We start from the raw sequence: 23,774 nt of genomic DNA on the forward strand, positions 1-23,774 counted from the left end.
AGTATTCGACACAGCTTCTTTTTATCTACCTTTACTCTCTTTATAGTCCGCTGGTGGCTCGCAATGGATATGCTTGCTGCCTATAGGAATTATTCTGTTGCCTGTCAATACTGCACCTAAACGATGATACTTGTTTACTGAGCATTGATCTGAGTATTACTAGTTTGATCTAATCCTAATCGTGAGATTCATAACAATTATCATCAAAGCACCGGTCGATAAGAATCTACAATGAAATATTAGACTAGGTGCAAAAAGTTTTTTCACGTTCCGCGACAAATAAAGTTAATACGTCGGAGTTTTTATTTATTGTGAATTAAAAAGTATCTCCTCAAATGAAAAAATAAATATAATGAAGACAGTAGCGAGATAATTTTGCTTCAATTTTGTTCTAATGTCAACTTTATTTGACAAATGTGACGACAATCAGTTTGCATCAACTTAAAAATGGAAAAGCGATTACATTGCTCTTAATTGATGCTTACCAGTGTCAAGAGACTTTGTTTCTCTGGTCGGGAGCCTTCTCGAGTCCTGATTTTCGGCTTTAGACTCGAACTCTCGTTTTCGCACAGCCACATTCGGTACACTTCTCTTGTTCGACAATCTGGACAACTCACTCTTGTAAAGATTCGTTCGATCGCCCGTGGGCTCGTCTTCGTCACTCAGCAAACGACCAGACTCAAACTGTTTGGCGCGTCTCGAGACGATCTGTAGGCCCTGCGGTGGTACTGGAAACCTGGCGTCGGTGCTGACTTTCTTATCCGGTCCCGGAGAAGATGGTAGCGATGAGGAACCATTTCGCGTCTCTTGCGACGTCTGTTGCTGATTCGTACTAATATTCTCGTGTATTCTTGACAGGATGCTGACGAAACTACCTTTGTTTGTGCCTCGGTATTGTTCTTTTGCGAGCTCATTGTCATAGAGAAGTGATGACGAGTAACAGTGATCTCCGGCATTAGCTTGATTGTTCTCAAATTGCTGATCGTTTCGCGACTTTGAATACTCAGAGTTAGAGTCCACATCCTTTATCCTCTGCACACTCTGATTCGACGGCTTGTTCACTAGACTTGTGATAGTCTTGGTAACGACGTTTCTCTCTTGAGATCTTCTCGTAGGGGATTGCTGTCTCTGCTGTTGATCATTCTGTCCGGGCGGCCAGATCTGTCTCTGCAGCTTTTGTGGCCTCGCGTAGAATTCCCTCTGAATCACTGAAGCTTGATTGAAATTTGACAGTAGCGACGTCGCCGAATCGAGAGACCAACCGATGGGATGACTCGGTCGCCGCAGAAATTCCGCCTTCTGCTCGAAGCTCTTACGAAGTCTGTTCATGATGACGGAATCATCGGAACACTCGTTGCCGGTCAGAGTCGAATTGGAATCGTAGGGAGACATACTTTCCTTGCTGGCGGCCGGCGACGAGTCTCGTCTCGATTCGATGCTCAATCTGCTGGATTCGCTTGATCTCAGCGCGTCGATGCTGCCGTAACTCGCCGTCTCGGAATCGAGAGTGTTACCGCTGCCCTCGCTGGCCCGTCGCGTCACCATTCGCTTGATCGGCCGGTAGATCGGTACCTGCGGCTCTGCCTGCGACACCGGATAACGCAGCAAAGACGGCTGGTAATAATGCTGCTCGCTGACACGCACACGCTCGTAAATCGGATCATTGATTCTGTCATAGAGCTGTTCGTTGCTTGGCCGCGAGTATACTGACTCGGGTCGCGTTCTGTCGTACAGATCATACTTGGAATCCAAGGACAATCGGCCGCTCGGTTGCACGTTATCCTCGTGCAGCAATTGCAGCTTCCTTCCAGAAATTCGAGAATCCTCCGAAAGGTCGTATAACGCGCTTGCTTCTGATATACCTCTTCGCTGCTGCAATGCGCTCGCGATCTGAGAATCAATCGGAACTTGAGACATCATTGATGGCGGTATCCTGCACATTGCTTCCTCGAGATGATTTGGACTCTCGGACGATGGTAGAGTACAAACCCAAGACTGTCGCGTTCTCGGCGATCCGCCCGGGATCATATTGCTCATTGACCTACGTTGCTTCTGCGACAGTCTCTCCGGAGAACGTAACCGTGGTCGTTGATTCGTCTCGGGATTATGCGCCGTATCACCAAAGTACTAAAAAATTTAGAAAAATATCTCTTATTCGTATTATAATCGTTCATTCTTATTAAACAAGGAAACAAGGAAAGAACGATTTTGTTGAAGTTAGATAAACGTTAGATAAAAATATTCATCTGAAAATATAATAATTTTGTTGAACCATCAAAAGATTGCTAGAAAGTCGAAACATTCCTCTCACTATATAATTAATTTGATTTCCAAAGTTAGTTTCAGATCTGTACTTGCCTAAACCTTTAGATAAATTTTTAGTAAAATCGCTGTGTAGTCATATAAAAGCGGAGAAAATATTAAATCGCGTTGGAAATTAAGAAAAATTAATAAATCAATACGGCATCGCGTTAATAAAATATGAGAAAAAAATAGCAGAAATATCAGAATAAAAATATCAGAAATAAAGTAGAAAATAAGTGGCATTTTGCGGACAGAAAGGTTGTTACTCGTGCGAATGCAAAAAAATCTCACGTACTCGCTGCAAAATGTCGTCCTCTTTGGAGACCACGAGGAGGCGCAGCCACGGTCCCGCTTGTTGAATGCGTTGTACCACGCTGGCGTACTGCTCGCCTCGAGTAGGCGTTCCGTCGACGGAGACGACGCGGTCACCGGTGCGCAATCCGGCCTCGGCCGCCGGTGAATTTGCTCGCACCTGTTTCACGAAGATCGTGTCCATGGGCTCGTCAACCTTGGTCCGCTCGTGTCCCGACAGCATCTGCAACGTGTGAAGGATTCCCTTTCATTCTCACTCGATTTCAAGAACCCGCATTACTCGCTTCGGTCGATGACACTCACGTAACAGGACTCGGGCGGATAAACGATGAAATGTCGCAGCGTAAATCCATATCCATTCTCGCTACGTCGAAGCAGGAGGGTTCGAGGACCACGAGGTGGAGAGTTCTCCTTCTGAACGGATCTAGGAGACGTTGGATCTCCTGAACCAGGGCCTGAATTCGGCGCTGGTGGCGGTGGAGACGAGTGCCCTACCTATGTACAATTAATTGATGAATCTTACACGAAACTCGGTGATTGTTGTTAACGGTAATCCTTGGAAGAAGCAATTACTTACAATTAGTTATGTTAGAAATTTTATTAAGCGCCGATGAAGAATGTATTAACACTTCGCTCGCATATATCGTACCTTTCGCGACTTTTATGTAGCATATAGGTGTAAATTTGCATCACGTAGCTTTGGCGGTTTATAACTCCGTTTACAATAAAGCTAAATTGATATTTTTTTTCGATTTAAAGAAAAAAGGGTAAGGAATAATTTCGTCTCGGTGATGTAAATGTTGAAAAACATTATTTTAATTAAAAATAAAAATCCACAGCATAAGTTGTCCCAATCTAAAGCATAGTTAAATTGAAATACACCCTGCGTTGAAAAAAATGACATGTTTTTTTTTAATGGTCGCCATTTTTTTGTAATTATCAAAATTAAAAAATTCATATTGCATTTTGAAGAGGAAAGATCGAATACGAATCTTTTGGTTTCTTTTCAAATTTTTTAACGATCTATTTTTCATCCAGTGTTGAAAATGGATAATTTTGAGGGAAATAGAAATGTGTATAATGTGAAAATTCTGTAAAAAATATTTATTATCTTTATTAAAAAACAAATTTCTTGATAAAAAAGAAAGAAACAAGTGTGATATATTAGAGCATGACTCAATTTCTGTCAGAATAGCAATCCATGCAGACAAGGGCGCGATGATCAGAGCACGTACGTTTCTTACATTTAGGGTACTTCATTCTTGTTCGCAATGTCGCCGAGCTGTCACAACTAGCTTTGCTCGTGTGTTTTCCTTAATTACAGAACTAAATTCCGGCGGAGGCATTTCCATATTAAGAATTTTCGCAATATTCTTGCGCAATCCTGTTCACACCTTCACGTCGGCCAAACGCTGCAGCTGGTTATGCCTTCGTTTAGTTATACCAGAAACATTAATTGGAAAATTGTCGATTAAAAGTATATTAAAAATACAACTGATATATATTAGATATTCTTAAAAGTCTAAAAATTAAAATGACTAATAAATGCAATGTCAAGAATTCCATTGAAAAAAATGAACGTTTGTTATGACTTTTTTCCCTTCCATGATATGGAATGTAATTATATAATTATATTTGTATTTTATTCTCCATCTGATATATTTTATTATTAATGTTAGATGTTTTTCTCCTTTAAATTCAAACCACTTGACTATACTTAATTATCTCGATCTCTCGCTCACTATTAATGATAAGCACATTTGAGCAAGACGAGTAAGAATATACATCTACCTATCGCAAAAATATACATCTCGCATGTCGTGAAATTTCCAATACGCAAACATGAGTGTTAGCAGCTATCATCGCTTGAACAGCTAAAACATCACACAGTTGTCAAACATTAAAAGCCAGATTAGGTTCGAATTACCGAAATAGAATTCCAAATTCGCACGCAAACTGTATATTTACGAAACATCGATCAAGTCTCCCTCCCCCCCTCTCTCTCTTTCTCTCTTCCCTCCCTCTCCTTCTCTTGATTTGTACCGTCTGGGTAGATCGATTGATATTAGGAAATCGATCCAATTTGAAAACTCGGCAGACAGACTCGTGGATATCCGCCAAGAATTATTCCAAGCCGACTCCGAGGCGGATGCAGCGGAGAGCTGGAAAGACGTTTAGCATATTCTCGTTCTCTATCGCGCGGGTAGAGTTGAGTAAAATTTGGCGAATCGCCAAAAAATACGTGGCTCGAGTTCGCTATAATGCGCACCTTGCGGGATGAGCGGAATTCGTGTTGCTCGAAATGAAAGTCGGAAGCGAGCACAAGGAAATATTCGTCTCTGAGATACTGATATTGTCGAGAAAAATGCAACGTAATAAAACTTTAAAAACGAACACTAAAGATTCTAAAAGATCAAGAGATCAAGGAATTTTTTCTGGAATAAAATGAACGTTTCAAGTTCTCTTCCCTTTTTTAATATACACATACATATATAAGATAACTTGTTTTTAATGAATGAGATATATATATATATATATAAAGGGTGTTTTTTTAAGCCCGATAGAACTTGAAATTGTAAAAAATAAAACAAAAAATTAAATTAAACAGCCGCGGTGGCCATACGCCCGAAATCATTTTCAAATGTTAATGCCATGCATTGATCTTTCGACTAAAAAAAATTTTTTGATTATAATTTAATTTTTGTGTTAGTTTTTACAATTTTAAGTTCTATCGGGCTTAAAAAAATCTATCGGGCTTAAAAAAAACACTCTTTACTTACAGCATATCCAATCTAATTCGATTATACTTGTGACTTTCATAAAAATAAATATATTAATGTAAACAATTTTTTTCAATTAAGAAGAAGCACCAACTGCGGTCAAAGTTAGATGTTGGAATAATAATTCTGGAATATAATTTGGAATATAATCTGTTCTACAAACATTTACTTTAAATTTATAACTGCCCGCCGGTTACTTTAGAACTTGCAACACAATCAAACTGAAATAATAATAATAATAGTTTCACGAAATTAAATTTGATCGACAATTTGAAGAATTATTATTGCGAAAAATATTACAGCCAGTATCCGGATCCTCTCTAGCGAAATTTTTGTCAATCAAAACGCCAGATATTAGAGAAATAACAGAGGTAAGCAAACATATCTACGTATCTTCATTAATCCTTTGTGAATTGACCCCATTTGGAGTCATATCTCTTATTTATAAACTACTTGCTTGATTTTCATTTGGCTTATAGATTAATTTGATAATGTTTTATTCAAATCTGAGATCAAAAAGAAAAATTCAAAATGATTGATCCAACATATAGAATTATTAGAAATAATTTTATAAATCCTATATAGCTTTGAGAATTTTTTTTAATGGGGGATAAAAAAATATCAAGTTTCCAGTTTTGATTTAAAGCTATCAGTGCTATGCAAGTAGTTAATATTGATTTCCAAACTGACTTTCCAATTCTAATTATAAGTCCTATAACGGTAAATCCTCCTTCATTGGAAGCAGTCACTCTTTTGAAATTCGACATTTTCAGATTGTATTCACATTCAGCGATACTTCCAAGAATCTCCTAAACTTGAGTTTTACTGAATTTTAACTGAGATAATCAGATAAATTTTTTTGAAATTTGTTTACCTATATTTTTCAATTCTGAGGCTAGAATTGAATTCAGTAACTCGAAAAATCTTTAAAAAACAATATTTTTTAAAGTTTTTTTGTCAGAAAGCCTCAAAGGATTAATAAAAAAGTTGCGAGCATTGAAAAATCATTAGAAAATATCGAAAAGGCACTTAAGGGTTAATTTCCGCATAACTCATGACGGAAGTGTAATTTCTATCTCAAACATAAGAAGATGATGAATAAGATTAGAAACTAAAGTAAACGATGGCCGGAATGGCGATAAGACAGCGCGGTTTGCCGCGTTATCTAATCCGCTCGAATGCATTTCGCGCGAGTGCCATGAAATTACGCGTATTAACGGTACCATTTCGAAACGTCAATCGATAGCATCTTCCTTTTTATTCAGCCATCCTGTTCGATAGTCGCGAATAAAGGGAATCGATAATATCGGGATTTTTGTCGAGGGTGACTGCGTACCTTTCCCGTTATTATTGTTTCGCACCGTGCGGTTTTCCGGTATTTCGCGGACGAGTGAAGTCGGTCGATCGGATGTTCCTGTGCATGAAAAACAGATCGCACGAACGTGAGCGAGCGTCGATGACGATGTAGGTCAGAAGAGAATAGGCGTTGTCAACGGCAAGTGGGTCACCAAACCGTGCAGAGTGCGAAGCGGCACAACGGTCAATAATTATACACGGGCACGTTTGTGTCGCGATGTCTTCGGGACACGCATCGTAAATCGCGACGTTCGATATATCGCTAAACACGTCTTACTCCCGGACGGGAAGTCGGTGATGGGAGGAATCAGGGAGGCAGAGGCCAGGAAGAGAGATATTTACGTATGCACATTGAAATCCACTTGCGAGAAGAGGGAACGCCGTGCCATGCAAGGTCGCGAGTACATTAACGAACTCATTTTCTCACCCTCGACGGCGTCGTGCATGAAAGCCTCATTGCGCTGCCAAGTAACGTTTACATGATATTCGCTTGACGATATTTCGTAAAATATTCCCTGATGTCGTTATCGCGTTACCGGATGTTATCGTAATCGTTAATTATCAATTGGAGACGATTTCTCTTTGATGAGCATGCAATCGTTTATCTCTCTCTCTCTCTCTCTCTCTTTTCCAACTTTAATTAAACTTCAAATCATATCTCTCTTTTTCATTCTGTTTGAAATTAATTAAAGAAAAGAATTCTGTCTGTCGTTTTTTCTTTCTGACACTTGATTTATTAGTGCCTCAACATTTGTGTGCACAGCTATGTGTAAAAAACATTTGGTATTTGTGTTGTAAATTTTTTACATGTAAGTTAATTTAACATGTAATTGTGTTATTTAAATATTTTATATTAAATTGATTAGTGACAAAGTAATATAATTTGAGTAATTAAATAAATAACAAGAATAATATATTTCAAAATCCTAAGATGAAATATAATTCGTGTTAATTTAATAAATCAAAATATTAATTTTACTGAAAAAATATGCTTCGATCATTCGATCACAAATTTCAAATTGCGTTATATATTTTGTGTTAATTTTTTCCATAATGTTTATGTCACTTTCCAACATATTCAAATTTTAAATATGTTTATCTTTCATATTTCTTTTCGTCTCTTTGTTAACTATACCTATTGTATATACTTTACGATAGATTAATAATTGTTATTATTATTACTGATTTGCCAGAAACTAACACAGTCTTTTGTTAATCATTTGAGTCATAGATAGAAGAAAACTTAAAAAAAAAAATAGATTGAAAAAGACAACATTAGCTTAAGTTTTTGAGTTTTTCGAAACACATAGGGATTCTCCTGAAGAATTCCTTCCAGATCCCGCGGAAACTTCGTCTAAAGTTTTAATCAGCCGTTAACCGATCGCAAACCGGTTCACGCTCGCGAGAGGTACCGATCTTTGATTCGAGATCTGTTATCCTTTTCGCTAACCGCGACGTTCACCGTTTCACCTTCGCCGACGAGGAGCACGCGGTGCGCAGTTCCGACATCGATAACCTCAACTTCCGGGGAGCGTTACAGCCATTTGTTTACCATTTTAAAGAAATATCGAGTGAACGATCGTTGTACGAGTTGATCGAGCGACTCTCACTTCTCAGCGCAGAAACGTGCGGAATATTAAAAACAGGATATACAGCGGTAATAAACGATAGTCTCGCTCGCTCGCTTTTCAAGGAAAAAGATATGATTAAATGGAGTTCTCGTGTGTTCTCGTGTATTTCTCGAAGACAAATAAATTGGTCAGATTTTGCACTCGACTCTTTAGTCGCACGAACAATAATATGCGATAAATTCTCCTAGTCTCCTATCGCTCACACGCGACGACTATTCTCATTTCACGCCAATCGTCACGCACTATTCGCGTTTCCTTGTATCAGTGCTAACACGATTCAGTACGTACTACGTCCCGCCTTCCCTCACGAGTGGCTTACGTAATTTCGTTTTACCGGCGACTCTTATATAAGAAGCAACTCCGATCGACGACCGACAGTCGATTCCCAACTTCTCCAGCCGCATCGAGAATCGAAATTTCGCTGGAATTTCAACATTTGAACCTTCGTTTATTTCATTTATTCCACTTGTGTGTATACACAATGGCTGTGCTCGACAGAGAAAGTATAGCTATGCAACTGTTACGAAATTCTTTAATATAATTGGTCTTGCCTTCAGTTCCTCGCTGAATCTAAAAATTTAAATGTACACGGAAAGAACGATTATTGAAATATTTAATTAAATACAGATCTGAAAATAATTTTGTTGAGCCATCAAAATGATTACATTGGAATTTTAAGTATGATGAGCAAAATGTTGCAAAAAATTCTTACATTCTAGCAATTCCGTTCTTTGAACGTTCTACATAATTATTGGGTGAGTGCAAACATTGAGTGTTTGATTTATTATTCAAAATTTAAGTAGTTCCAATTTCATTAGAAATAAATGAAATTTTAATTTCAAAAAGAATTTTTAAACTTAAAATTACTGCATTCTTTTTTAATTTCTGCGAGTTTAGTGACTTTTACGTATAGAAAACTACGAGCAGGATAAAATGTTCTTCTCACTTTGTGAGTCTGTTACGTGTTAAAAAAAAATTTGCACAAATTTCGACTATTTACGTGAAAGCTTAAAATTTTCCCTACAAAACCGTTTTTTAAAAATCGTTCCTAAGATTTTTTTACCAAGTGATCGCAGATTAAATAAAAAGAATATTTTTCAACTTCATGAAAAATCATTGCATCCTGAACTTACATAAAAATTTTTTTGGAATCAGAACGAACTTGTCGCATTCACTCAATATTTTCACGGTTCAACAAAATTATTTTTAGATTTCTATCTAGCTAAATTTTCAGGTACTTCAGCAAAACCGACCTTGTCATGTATGAGCCAATCGTATTAAACAATTTTAACAGTTTATTTTATACATTGATCGATCATTCGCGATCCATATGCCTTATGTAGTCGACGATCTTGAAATGAAAAAAAAGTGATCTCGCGGACATCGAGCACGCCTTCGTTTCCTTTTCGTCGTCGTGTACGTGCTTCGAATCGAGGCGAGCACGAGCCTTAAATGTGTTGTATTTAAAAGGCAGAATGCTTTACGACGATGTGACCTCGCCGTAGCGCGTTGCCGAAAGAAAATGAAAAGAAGAACCGACTCAGGGAAAAAGAGACGTGCCACTGCGTTTTCCTGCGAGTGAATGAAAAGCGAGGAGCGAAATAAGGGCGGGAAAGGATCTCACGCCCGGAAACTCGCACCTCTCGCGAGAAATTCATTTTAACGCCGAGTGTGAAATCGGTTAATCCAGAAGGACAAGAATATTACATCCGGCACGCAACGTACGATCTCCCAGGAGACTCTGAGCCAGTTGAACAAACGAATAATTGGTCGTACAAATTTGCAAAATGTTGCCCGAAGTCTTTTCTTTCCAAGGCTAAAAGATGGATATCTTTATGAGAACAACCGCAGTCTGCTAAATGCTTAATGCTATCAAAATTCGAATGCCCTACATTTCTAATTTTAGTCTTGGAAACGATCCATTTTGTTGAAAAATTGATAAGAGAGAGATGTATGGATATTATTTTTAACGATATTCACGCTTTCGCTGTCAAAAGCGCCTGTCGGCGTCTTTGATTTCTCCAAGAAAAAGCTCAGTCGGCTCCTCGTCGGACAAATTTCGCGTTAGACTGTCGGTCGACTTACCCATGAATCAATGAAGCGCGAAACTCATCGCGAAAGATGACGGACGGGTTCTCTTGCGGATTAATTTTCCGGGTAAACCATCGTCGTCGCGATCGACGTCGTTATCGTTCCCGCCGGCGCGGGCGTCGTGTTGGAACATCCGACAACGAGAACCCATCGCACGGCGGTTTGTCACGGCACGAAATCGTCGTATGATTGTTTATCGGGACCTGGACTGCGAGGCGGAAGAATCGGTACCGGTGAACGTCACGTCGACGTCGTCGTTCGCGGCCATAACCGGCGCGATGGCCGATGGTCAAGGCGATACTGCCGCGACCAACTGCTGTCCAACGGCGGCCCAGCCATGGAGAATTCGCGAGCACGATGCGCATTACTCCCTCCTGACGACGTAGCGTCATCGTTATCGTCACCTCCTACAAAACAGCGATAGTCGTTGGCGATAGCCGCGGCCACGGCACGCGCGTTTTCGAGCCGTCCCCGTCACCGGCATCACCGGTGACCGACGTGACGGCTGAGGACCTCTCGACTTGACGCGTCTTATCTCTGTCCTCTCTCCTTTGGACCTCCTCTTCTTCTTCTTCTTCTTCTTCTTCTTTCACGGATATCCGGTCCTCTTAAAATGCCTTGGAGTACGCTCTTTCAACTTTTTTCTCTTTAATGGATAAATGGTCCATTGGTCCTCTGCCCTTAATGAACCACCTTAATGGCACATGATGTTCTCAAACTAATGGTCGCTAATGATGAGATTAAAAGGATCCTAAAGTCGTTTGTTTTACTGATTCAGGATTGATTTAGGATTTACACATATATGATTTATGTGCCGTTGACATATCACTATACATTACTATGTTAATATGTACGTACAAATTTTTTAACTAATCTTTCATATTAGATACCTAAACCTAAATTGTAAGAACTCAATATTGTTTCTTCATGTAATCTCTAGTCCAAACTAAGATTTTTATACGTACAAAGTATAAAAACTCATATATAAAGCGAATATTGTTATACGTAAGAATATCATGATGTAATCTCCGGATTCAAATTTTAAATTTTGTTTTGTGTGTCTTTTAATATCTAATTGATAATTAAATATTAAAAATCATATATTAAAATAGTTGCATTATACAGACGGTTTAATTTGTGTGTTATGAAGCAACGTAAAATTTCTAATAAAATATACTCATAAAACGTTTCGAACATACATATTGATCCAGATTCATCCATTTAGGAACGCTCTTGTTTTTCAAGATACTCTTAGAAGATTCGAACATTTCATTCAATTTCAAATTTACTTCAGAGTACTATTTTTATTTTTTAAAGTGATCGTAGAGAATTTGAAATTACGCCAACAAATTTGAATCTGTAAGATATTTAAAGGAATCGCTGTTTTATTGATCAAGAATTAAGTAATGCGATTTACACACATACGATTTACGAGATATTAATATCATTATATACTACATCAATATCGCAAGCACATTATATTGTATATATACAGTTTAGTCGCATATTAAAATATTTTTGTGTTTATGTTTCCAAATTTAATTTTAACGATTCGTATATATTAATTTCTTTATCTTACATCTAGTTCTACTTTTATTTTGAGTGTTCCACGAAGTAAATAAATACTCGATAAATTGCTAATATTGTTCGCCATATTAAGATAAAAATGGATAAAGAAATCTGTAATTTCTTTATTTTTTCCTGCTTTAGACACAAAATACACAGATGCATTAGCTGCATGTATATTTTATCATTCAATCCATTTAATGGAAAAGGAATCTTCATTCTGTAAAACTAATGAATGGAGTAATTAAGTAATATTTTTTCGTATTTTTGTCAGTAAAATAGATGATTGCCAGCATGTCCATAAGGGATTCTCATTTGTTTTATCGATTAAATACAATAATTTTTATAGAACAATATCGCATATATTACTGTTGTAAATTTGGAAATTCTTCTCCAGAATTAATACGCATATTCATATTAATACGCATCTGCAATTTAAAATTAATACCAAAAACAACAGAAATTTTTTTAATTGCGATTTTTTTAACTATTTTTTAGTCCAATATGACGTCAAGCTGTCAAATCGCAACAACAACATTTGCTTGATATAAAAGCTCTGCAATTTGTGCTTATAAAATTGAAAGCTACGAAGTAATAAATTACACGAAAAAACAACGTCGAGTTCTTAGGAATTAGACTTAGACGTATAATTAAAACGCTATCATTTGTCGAAAATTTATGTATGTATAGATGTATAGTATGTAAAGGTGTTGATTTATCATATTTTATCAATAAAACAACAATTCCAGTTCAGGGCTTCACTTTAAGATCCCTTAAGGATATTCTGAAGTCTGTTCTGTCGATTATATTTCAAGTATTTTTACAACTATTTTTATATACAGTACAGATTTAAAAATCCTTCTTTGATCGACTTTGTGCCAAAAATAAAAAAAGTTGGAAAATTATAGTTTTATTACTGACTTCTGACGTCAACTCGTATATATGTATACTCATTCCAAGATTCTAAAATTCGAAATTAGTCGAGATCGATGACCTCGCAAGTAGAATATATAAAATACTAATTCTTATGACTATTACTCGAATTCTAGGAAATACTATTCTAGAAATAATAAACTTGATTATTAGATTTAACTCGAATTTTTAACTTTAATATAATAACTTTAAACGTTATCCTATCCTCAGCGATCATCAATTCGACCAATTATGCTTGATCATTGTTTGGCTTCAGCGATCGAATTCAAACAGATATACGCGACTGATAAATCTCTATCACATCTGAAATGTGATTTGCCATTGGCGTTGGTATAGGATATAAAAAGACGAATGAATCTCCGCCTCTCGTTCAGTGAAGATAAAAACACATTTGTGCAAAGTAAAGTTTGACATAAAGTTTTCAGAATGTGGAAAACAAAAAATTTGTCGAAATACTTTATCAAAATGGTTTACGTGAAAGCGTCTGCGTGCGTCATAACGATAAGTTTAATGGAGGTTGCGGTCGAATTCGTGACACAGACAGAGACGACACTCACGGTCGAAAAACGCGAAAGTTCGTCATGCGCGAAAGTTAAACCGGTCGATCAATTCTCCGATCATGGATCTCTGCGAGAGATCCCTTCGGTTTTGCCACTGAAACATGCGATGTATACCGATTGCTAAAAATAACACAACTTCCACCGTAAATCGAAGGAAACATTTTTTCATTTTATAGAAAAATGAATATCCAATAAATTCCTCTTATTTATTCTCAATAAGAAAAGCTAGAAGTAAAAAGAAGAGAACTCGAAGCTGTCGTTCAGTTTATAAGTGCAAATATAAAAAATAAAACTTTCTGCTTTCAATCGAGAAACTCACTTCAAGTCAAAGTCACATTCTGAGCAAAAGTTTTCCAAAGTCATATAATACGCAATCTTCACACGTTTCTCTTTTTTTTTTTTTCTTCGATATACGCGGTTAAGACGATTTCGAAATCAGTTTCTCGATGGAAATGTGGTCAAAGGCTGAAACAAAATTACAGGATGTATCTTCTTAATTTTCTTGTTTTGTCGACCGTTACGTTATGCCTTTTGCTTCGCAAATGATGAGCGACTCGTCAGATTCGCGAGATCGAATTGATAACCGCGATGGCATCGAAAGGCGCGAAGGGAACGCGTCGTCCATGTGTTAAAAGCGAATTGCGGAACGAGAGAGAACTTTCGACGTTTCTCGCTTCGTTTTCGATGAAAAGGACTCATTGTCAGCAACGGACCGACGCGCTTTCGCGAGCAGTTGCGACAGACTCGTGTAATATTTTGCACGCGAGCGCATGCAAGCGACTGGCACGAGTCGCTGTCAGCTTTTGTTTGCCACGCCGCATTATATTTTCTAAACTCGGAATGAAACGAACGCAGCTGTATCGAAATGTTTATTGAAAAAGGAAACAGAGGGGAAGACACTGCAGAAAGCGCGGTCAAAGCAACGGGCATAGCCAGAATAAATTAGAGACACGAGAATGGAGCAGCAACAATTGATTAATTAGCGTTGCGTGATGATCTCAGGAGGTCTGAGGAATGCCTCTTACGAATGTCTCCTCTTTTCACTGGAGATCGTGACTTCTGAACGAGGAATTTGCGAGCGAATTGCTGGGCGAAGAGCTCGTCCTATACCGACGATGAGTTGGTACTCGAGACGTTGCGATTTAATAATAATTTAATAGTAATTTAGTCGTAAGTGTTACAAATGTCAAATACGCAACACTTCATGAGTTTAGCAAGTACTAAATGATGACACGAGTCATCTTTATTCTGTATATAATTCAAGGGGTTTTCAACGTTCGATTAAACTCATGAACTCATTAACTTTGGAAATGATCGTCGAGATTGCCCTTTACGTTCAAATGTCTTCTTCTTTTTTTTTCGAAGACGGAGCCTGTTTTCCCTCTCTTTTTTTTTTTAACGAAACAACGCACGATGCTCTCCGACATGTCGGCCGGATTTGCGTCATCGTAAGCAGATTCAGGCGCACACGATGGATGGACTAATCGGAGAAGTAATCGATGAGCGAGCATTGTGGCGAAAGAACGAGCATAATGGTACGTTCTGCGTGATTATGCCATGGGTCAACGCGAGACAAACTTAAGTGAGCACTTTGAAAAAGATTATCTGTAAGATGTATAGGCGGAACAATATAAGTAATTGCGCTACTCGTTGCCGGCTACTATAAAATGGAAACGCGTGAAATAATTATATACATATACTTGGAAAAAAACTTAATGACAACAACTATAAAGGTGACAAGGTATATACAAATCTTATATGTAATAGAATCAATGTATTTAGTTGTTCACAAAGTCCTGCGGTTTTTTTTTTTGTTAGCTCAATTGAATATAAATATCTTCAAAAATGAGGGAGATTTAAATTTCAAAAAAGGGTTAATCATATATTGCTTTTATAATTGCAACAACTGAAATAATTTATTCAATTATATATTATTAATTCTACATACAAACTTGTACTGTTAGCTTTATTAATTAACACCGCTATATCATTTTTTCTGACAAGTGCAGTACGCAAGGCGGGCGTCGTGTCAAACTGAAAACAAATTTCTAGTTTTATGAAGAATCTCTTACAAATGTAAATGTCTCTTCTCTCAAGTGGCGAACGCAAATTTATTTACGTGTCCCGTTAAAGTGACGCGGCGACGCCTCCGCCTCGGTAGATTTTTCGCGTTGCGGTAAACGAACGAGAGCGGAGAGATGAGTGTATTCAGGGAAATTTTCGTACTCTATGACTTTAAAGCCGGGTAGGCTTTATTTGCTCTCCGATATAACACACTCGGTGAACTATTTTTAAGCTGCTTATTTACGCAAACTGCTATCGCGCGCGCGCATTTACACACCGCACACAAACACACACAAACACAAACACTCTCTCTCTCTCTCTCTTTAAATTCTGGAATGATATCCCACTTGACATTCATAACGCTATCTCTTTAGGTGTCTTTAAATGTAAATTATGTGACCATTTACTTTGAATTATACATTACATGAATTTGTTTTTGGCTTGTTATTTATCATTATTATTACTACTACTATTGTCTCTTATCTTCTTTTTATTCTGTACTTATACTTATGTATTATTTGATTTCTATTATTTGTAGAGTTTTCATTATTTTCCTATACTTTTCAATCATTATTATTACTTCATTTTTACTGTTAATTTGGTTAATCAAATAAACAGTAAAATATATTTACTTTATCGATCATATTTTGTTTAACTTGAGAAAATGTTTTCTTAAAGCGCTCAATAAATAACGATATCTATCTATCTTTCTCTTCTTCTCTCTCTCTCTCTCTTGTTTACTAAAAATCTTCTTGATTCTCGGCATGACTGTGCATCGTGATTTATTTCCTCAAGCGAAGAGCATTTAGCTAACAAAATGATAAGTAGCCGTCAAATAGTTTACGTGGCTCATCGATTTTCCGAAATGTCCTAGCCGCGAGTCTTGGAACATCTCGATGACAGACGTCAGCGATTCGCGACAAATTACATGATGACACTCTCTCTACTTTCGTTTCTCGATGGACCAGACGTCATCGATGTGAAACCGAAAACCCCGGAAAATCGAACGTTTCGTTTGTCTCTCTCCGATAGTGTTTCATCAAGACAAGATTTCTTGTCTTATCTTGATTTTCAAGATAAGAAATTTCATTCTTCTTGTCTTGACCATTTCTTGACATTGTATTTCTTGTCTTGAATTCAAGAATCTTGAATTTCTTGAAATTTCTTGATTTTTTAAGCAGGGCCCTTGTGGCTCGTTGACTACGTTACGTCATAAGAGATAATAAGAAACAAATTGAATGTCGAATCGTCTCGTATGTTTAAATACTATTTACTATGTTTAAATTCACAGTTTAAAAGTGTGCCTATACTATCTATTATGGACAAATTCTCTATTAATAAAAATTAAAAATATTTCTCAAATTATCATTTTTAATATTATGAGATTACTGCCAATGTAACTACTTCAGATTATTAGATTCCTGAGATTATTAGATATAATTATTATAATTACTATATATTTTAATCATTCCTGATTTAATTGATACTATCAGTAGAAATATATAAATGTTTATACATAATATACTTTTGCAAGTAATTTCGCAATATTGATTTTATACAGATTCCTTTACATAAATGTAAAGGTTAATATCTGGTACAACAAGTATCGGTGAGTATAATTTAATTTGATTAAATCAGGAATTTCATTTTTTCATTAATCGATTTACATTCTGCTCATATACTATTTTGCTATTTAGTGAAAATGTACGAATATACATTTCTATATTATATAACCTGTTATAAATACAAAATAATAAATACAATAAATACAATAAATACAAAAATGTTGAAACCTAACATATTCAAAGCTTTTCAAATCAGAAATAAAATAATAAAATAATAAAGCATTAAAAATAAAAACTGTCACGGAAATTCAAGAAATTTCAAGAAATTTCCTGACTTATTGTCAAGAAATCTTGATCTTGATAACAATTTCTTGTCTTGAAATCAATTTCCAATTTCTTGTTTTGCTCTTGTCTTGATTCAAGACAAAATTTCTTGAACCAAGACAAGATTTCTTGAATTTCTTGATCTTGATGAAACTATGAACACTACTCTCCGACGAGCTTCACGGAGGAAATCCATCCTCGATAAGAATGGAAAATGAGAGCCGCTGCTCGCGAGATGAGTGCGGCGGCAGTGCGGTCAATGTCAGAGCATGGAGTGCATTCCGAACGGTGATCTAAAAATTCACGCTCTCGCAGGAGGGACGATCGAAGGTGCGGCCACGTGGTCGATTCGACGACCGCGAGATATAACTCGTTCGTCTCGCTCTTCGGTCCCACAGCTTTTCTAAAATTACGCGAATTCCGCGTGTTGCGCCGAGGACCGAATCCGCGAGGACACGCTAATCGGCGACTCAATCTATTTGGCGATTAACGTGGCGAAAAACGTCACTTACCCCGTGCGGCTGCCTGACGAAGCCCCGGTGGTTATTTCGGTCGTCAGCCATTGCACCTTGTCCTGAAACCGACCAATATAGCGAGATTAGACGAAGATATTATCGTAATAAGTTAGATAGAAAAAAAAAATAAAATAAAATCAATTAAACCACTTCATGGATAGATGAATTTGATAAATCGTTGATCCTGTTTTTTCAAGGCTATCAAGTTATGGCTAATTTAACTGAATTTTTCGAACGAATTAGTGGTTCACGTATAAATAGAAGATCGTACAAAATTTTCTGCTGTTTAAGGGTACTTTTCTAGGTGATTTCGATTTGCTCGAGGATCGATTAGCGATCGCGATGTATCTTGGTCGATGATTCTCCCCATCAAATCGCGAACGGCCGACTACTCTATCTGACCTCGCACGATCGGGACTCGTCGTTCACTCTTGAACGACATCTTGGCATCCGCAGAATTAACGTCATTAAGCGAATTGACGTGGTTTTATGCGAGAAACGAAAGGCATTGCGAGTGCTGGCGCACGCACGCACGCACGCACGCACGCACGCACGCATGCACGCACGTACGTACGCACGCACGCATATTGGAAAACGTTGTTGTCGCAGGCAAACTTGGCTATCATTGCGGTTGATCGGTGACGTGTCGTGGTACAAAATATTAAGGGAGAAACGGGGTGTCGCAGAACAGGTCAGCGTAAAATTTTCCCTCGACTGCACGCAAATTGCACGCACACGAGAAAAAGGTTTTTGGTTACACAAGGGAAGTTCCCATGGGAAGTTGCTGAAATTAATCAGCTGTTATTTTTAAGCGCATATACTGAGAGTAAAGTGTTTAATATTCGTGACCATAAATGCATGATAAAATAATTAAGGTTTAGGAGATCCATTTTTGTGATTACTAATGCTATAATAATCTCTTATATGTATAATTCTATCAAACTTATTAATACTTGTTAACAATTATTAAATTTATAAATAATTATTTTCAGATCTGTATGTAATTAAATTTTTAGATACTTCAGAAAAACTGTTATTTCTGTATATAATCGTAAAAAAATTCTCATATTTTTAAGAATTTATCTATCATACTTTAAATTTAGGAAGCATTCTGAAAAAATATTTTAAAATTTTTTCAAGTTTTTTCTATAAATAATAGGATGAAAAATCTTAGAATATCATGTTTCTCAGAATTCACATACATGATAAATTCTAGAAAAGATGTAGAATTTCTCTTTCAAAAACAGTTCCAATTTCTATAAGAAAATCTGAGAAATTTTCTAAAGTATTATAAAATTATACAGAAATTTTGAAAGATTCTGATTCTTACGTAAACATTTTGAAAAAATATATGAAGAATTCTAAGAAAAATGTTCACAGCTGAAGTATCCGATCTTCTGGTTGAAATTTATCTAGTAGATAATTATGCAACCGATTTTTTCCTGTACAGGAATAACGACGAAACCGAGCGTGCGTATCCGCACGTTATATATAATGTAAACGCGTTATATACGTATACATATGTACTAATATACCAATCGAGAGCGGTTGTACAGACACTCGGCAGGTAATTACCTACTCCGAAACGCGGTTGACTCTCCTCGCAACGGGTGTTCGCGTTTATTTTTTGTTTTTATTATCTTTTTTTACGGCACTGCACCGCGAAGAGATCGCGATCGAGCTCGTCGCACGCAGTCGCTACTTGGTGCGTCGAAGATACATCTAATATTCGAATAAATGAATAAAAAATGAATGAAAATACTCGTTCGAATACATTTCTCTTTTATTCATTAAGAAATGAATAAATATTTTTTCATTTCAAATTTTGAATGAATACTTTTTAAATATAATTACGAATATTTTCATTTCGTATTCACTTTTACTCTGTATTATCTGCACATAGCTCGCAAGCCTACAAGAGAAAACAGAAATCTATTGTATAAAAACAATGGCTACGATTAGTCTGCGATTTATATGACGGGCGTCCTCCTTGTTTAATCTGTAGATTAAACAAAGACATTTTTATTGAGACTAAATAATATATCTCGGAATTTAATTATGTCCACAGATCACAATAAACGTCGCACTCAAGATCTCCTATAAATTATTTATAACATTACTGTCATATAACTGGAATTATTATATTAAATATGTATGGCGCTCTATCAAATAGATAGATTTATAAATAAAAAATATATATCAACATTACAATGACAAAAATAAATAAAATTCATTTTTTTTTTACTTAAAGTCATCAAAGTACCGGTTGTAGTTAAGAGGTAACGATTGCTTATTGGAGTTTTCTTTTTCAGTTTATATTTTGTTTGAATGAATATGAATAATTAAATATTTATAGTTTTTTTTGTGAATAAATATTTTTTGAAAACTCAAAATTTTGAATGAATATATTATATAATAACATTTTTTTTTATGTGAAAGTAAATACAATTTGAGTTTGAATAAATACAATTTGGAGCTCAATTACAAATGTTTGTATTTATCGGGCACACAAGTCGAGGACTATACGAGACGAAGTCTTCGGTTCGCCGCAGCTGCATCGCCGCGCGATTGGAAGGTGATCGCAAGAGGCTCTCTCGCAAAAAGCGATCCGTCATTACCGGCTCTCGGGGAGCGGCCTCGTTTGCTCTCGCATGCGATTTTTCACGTAATGCTAAATCGCGATCGGGACGAGCGGATCATCGCGATCATCGCGCGAGCCTATCGTAAATTTTGAAGGAAAGAGCGCATTGCATAAATACATAACACATGCCGCACCCACCGCGCGATAATTTCGATCGATGCGAACTTATGGAAATCGGAAACGGAATGTTCCAAGTCGAGTCGAGCGAGCGAAACAACCAACGAAAAAGGAAATTGCGCCTCGACGTTATTCCAGAGGTAAAACTCGAAATACCGAGTTTCTTGCACGCGCGCGTGCGAGAAGTTTCGTACTTATAACTTGACCGCTTGAAAAGCGAATACCGCACAAGATCGTGTTTCACGTTGGAATATATATCGGCACGTAAAATATGAAACATCTTGTAAAGTATTGATTTCTGCGGCAGTCCGTCTTGATATTTTTTCATGCGAAAACGACAAGGAAAATTAATCTATGTAAAAAAAAAATTCATACTAAAATACATAATTATTATAATAAAATTTGAAAATTTTATAATAAGTTTTGACTAAAATTTTGTGTGGACCAAGATATTTATTCCTGTGAAAAAATAACTTTTTTCATCTCTTACTTATTTTTTTGGCACCGGTACAAGCAACGGAGATATTTCAAGTGATTAACTCAGTTTTTACAGCTGCACACAAAAAGAATTTTTTAATACTTTGCTGAAATATTTAAAAATTTAGCTACATACAAATCTGAAAATAATTATGTTCGACCATCAAAATAATTATATAGGATGGCTTAAGAAAATAATAATGCTATAAACAATTTTGAGCATTTTAACAACCGACTTGAGCGTTCAATATAATTATTCAAATTAACATATTTAAATATATTCATTTTCAGATCTGTATCTAGCTAAATTTTTTAATATTTCAATAAAGTATTTAAAACTGTTTTCTCCGTGCAGCTTTAAAACCAAAATAACTAGGTATATAATTTTGCATACCGTCGCGTAAGAAATGCGGTGTTGTAACAAATTGATAACAGTTGAAAACGTAAATGCGCAAAATATTGGCGCCTTTCATCCTGCCGTTCGTTCGAAAGCACGATGTTGTTTCAAGTTTGTAATCAGCGATTAATAGCCGCAACCACGCACGTGCTTTTGATGCATTCTACGTGCATGTGCGCGTGCATTTGTGTGTATGATTCTAACCGCTTCATTTATTATTGTGAGGCGACATTCATCATGAATCGTTTTCGATAAATTGTTCTCAATGCTATCGCACATCGAAAACAATCGCTTTCTCGAAAATCAAACCGAGCCTAATACGCTAATTCACATAGCTCGCGTTTTCATTTCTCAGAAACTTTAAAATAAACAACAACCATTTGACGACAACATAAAATACAAATACACGCACATTGAGAAAGAAAATTGCTCATTTAACTAAATTAATTAGTACATCCTTATTTCCTTCGATGAAGAATGAATTACCTTATACAATTAAATTTCCCTCCGATAATTACAAAAGCCGATAATTACAAAAGCTTTTCGCAATAATACTTTGCATAAAATGAAATTATATACAAGTTACAAAGTGATAAAATGTATTGACAGCATTACTCGTAATCTAGTTGAAAATAATCTTGTTGAGTCAATAACAATATTAATAAATGACATTTTTCGCTTCTCTATTTACTTCTGTGTTAAATAATATTTCATTAAAATAAAAGTAATGTAATTTGTTAATATTGTTATTAAGTTATAATACACTGACAATGAAAACATTAAAAATATTATGGTTATACCAACAAAACATCTACACTAATACATTATGGATACCAAAAGTGAAAACAGAGACAGAGAGAATTTTTAGTGGAATTTCTATCTCAATATTTATAGCTAGAATATTTGATAAACTTAATTATATAAGTATTTGATTTGTACACTAAGGAAAAAAATGATTGCAATTACCACAATTTATATTCCTTGCCAACTACACATGTTTTTTTTTGATAAAACTGTAAATAATAATAATTATTGTTAATATTATAGCAGTAATTATAAAAATGAATTCCCATAATTATTTTACCATATATTTTATCAGCAATAATTTTTTGTGCCAATATATTTTTTGGTACAACTATAAATATAATTATTATTGCTAACATTACAACAGTAATAAAAATTGAAAATGTAAAAATGGAACTCTTAATACGTATTTTACCATACAATTATAATCGCAAATATCAAACACTTTTCTTTCAGTGTATCTTTCCAGTTATATCTACCAGATTTCCAATTTACGCAACAAGATTTTTTTCTCGTACAATTGTACATATAATAGCAATGTTCTTTAGCAACTGCAGTAAAACTTTTTTCTCCCTTTCGCCATTTCGCAAACTTCAAATATATACACATTTACTTCATTTTAAGTACGAGTGTACTGATACCAGTTCAGCTATAAAAAACGGACTTATTGATGAATTCGATCACTTGCATTACACTCAATTGTACTGGATTAATGTATATTAAAAGGACTAATTTATATAAAATATATGCACTGACATAGTATAATCAACACTAACAATGAAATTTTATATTATATATATATATATATATATATATATATATATATTCTGTTAAATAACGTAATATCATTAAATAGTTTAATTATTTAAAATATTTATATACTTTCACATTTAATTTTGCTAATTTCATGTATAGCAGCTTTTAGTATACACTAATCTAATTTAGTGACTGAATTCGCTATATTATTTTCAATTAAATTGCTATTAACTAACGTAGTTAAAAAATATTAGGTAATTAGTTATTTAAAAATTATTAAAAATGATTTTTTTTAAATAATTTTTTCCACGTACAGATTAAGGAAGGTATTGGGACAAGATTTCAACATATCGATAGTACTCTAAAAAGTATTTAACCATGAGGTATCTATTTCATTCTTACTGTATAAGAATTAATATTATCTAAACCACAACATGGAATGGCTTTATAACTTCTAGTGTTTATATCAGTATCAATATGGTGTAGATTTACAAACTTCTCATATTTATATCAACACCATAATAGTATGGATTTAAAACCCGTGTTATTTAAAATCCACATCATGTTGATGCATATATAAA

At 35.6% G+C, this 23,774-nt stretch overlaps 1 protein-coding gene across 6 annotated transcripts in view; it reads right to left on the reverse strand.

Annotated features, from left to right (window-relative positions):
• The window catches only part of RhoGAP19D (Rho GTPase activating protein at 19D), a 42,609-nt gene that overhangs the window by 17,280 nt on the left and 1,555 nt on the right, over positions 1–23,774 (reverse strand). For 2 of the 6 annotated variants that reach the window (XM_011062325.2, XM_011062329.2), the window contains exons 2-6: positions 17,999–18,060; positions 2,920–3,111; positions 2,600–2,839; positions 486–2,127; positions 30–116 (exon numbers count right to left, since the gene is read on the reverse strand). In XM_011062325.2, coding sequence (XP_011060627.2) covers positions 30–116; positions 486–2,127; positions 2,600–2,839; positions 2,920–3,111; positions 17,999–18,049 — 2,212 coding nt within the window. In that variant the 5' untranslated portion in view covers positions 18,050–18,060. Of the gene's footprint in view, positions 1–29; positions 117–485; positions 2,128–2,599; positions 2,840–2,919; positions 3,112–3,860; positions 4,045–10,468; positions 18,061–23,774 lie in introns of those variants that run through there. The other 4 variants (XM_087414912.1, XM_087414911.1, XM_087414917.1 and 1 more) reach the window with 4 other exon arrangements.

The sequence above is a fragment of the Acromyrmex echinatior genome, chromosome 1 (assembly GCF_024713525.1).
Source record: "Acromyrmex echinatior isolate Ae372 chromosome 1, ASM2471352v2, whole genome shotgun sequence".
Taxonomy (NCBI): Eukaryota; Metazoa; Arthropoda; class Insecta; order Hymenoptera; family Formicidae; genus Acromyrmex; species Acromyrmex echinatior.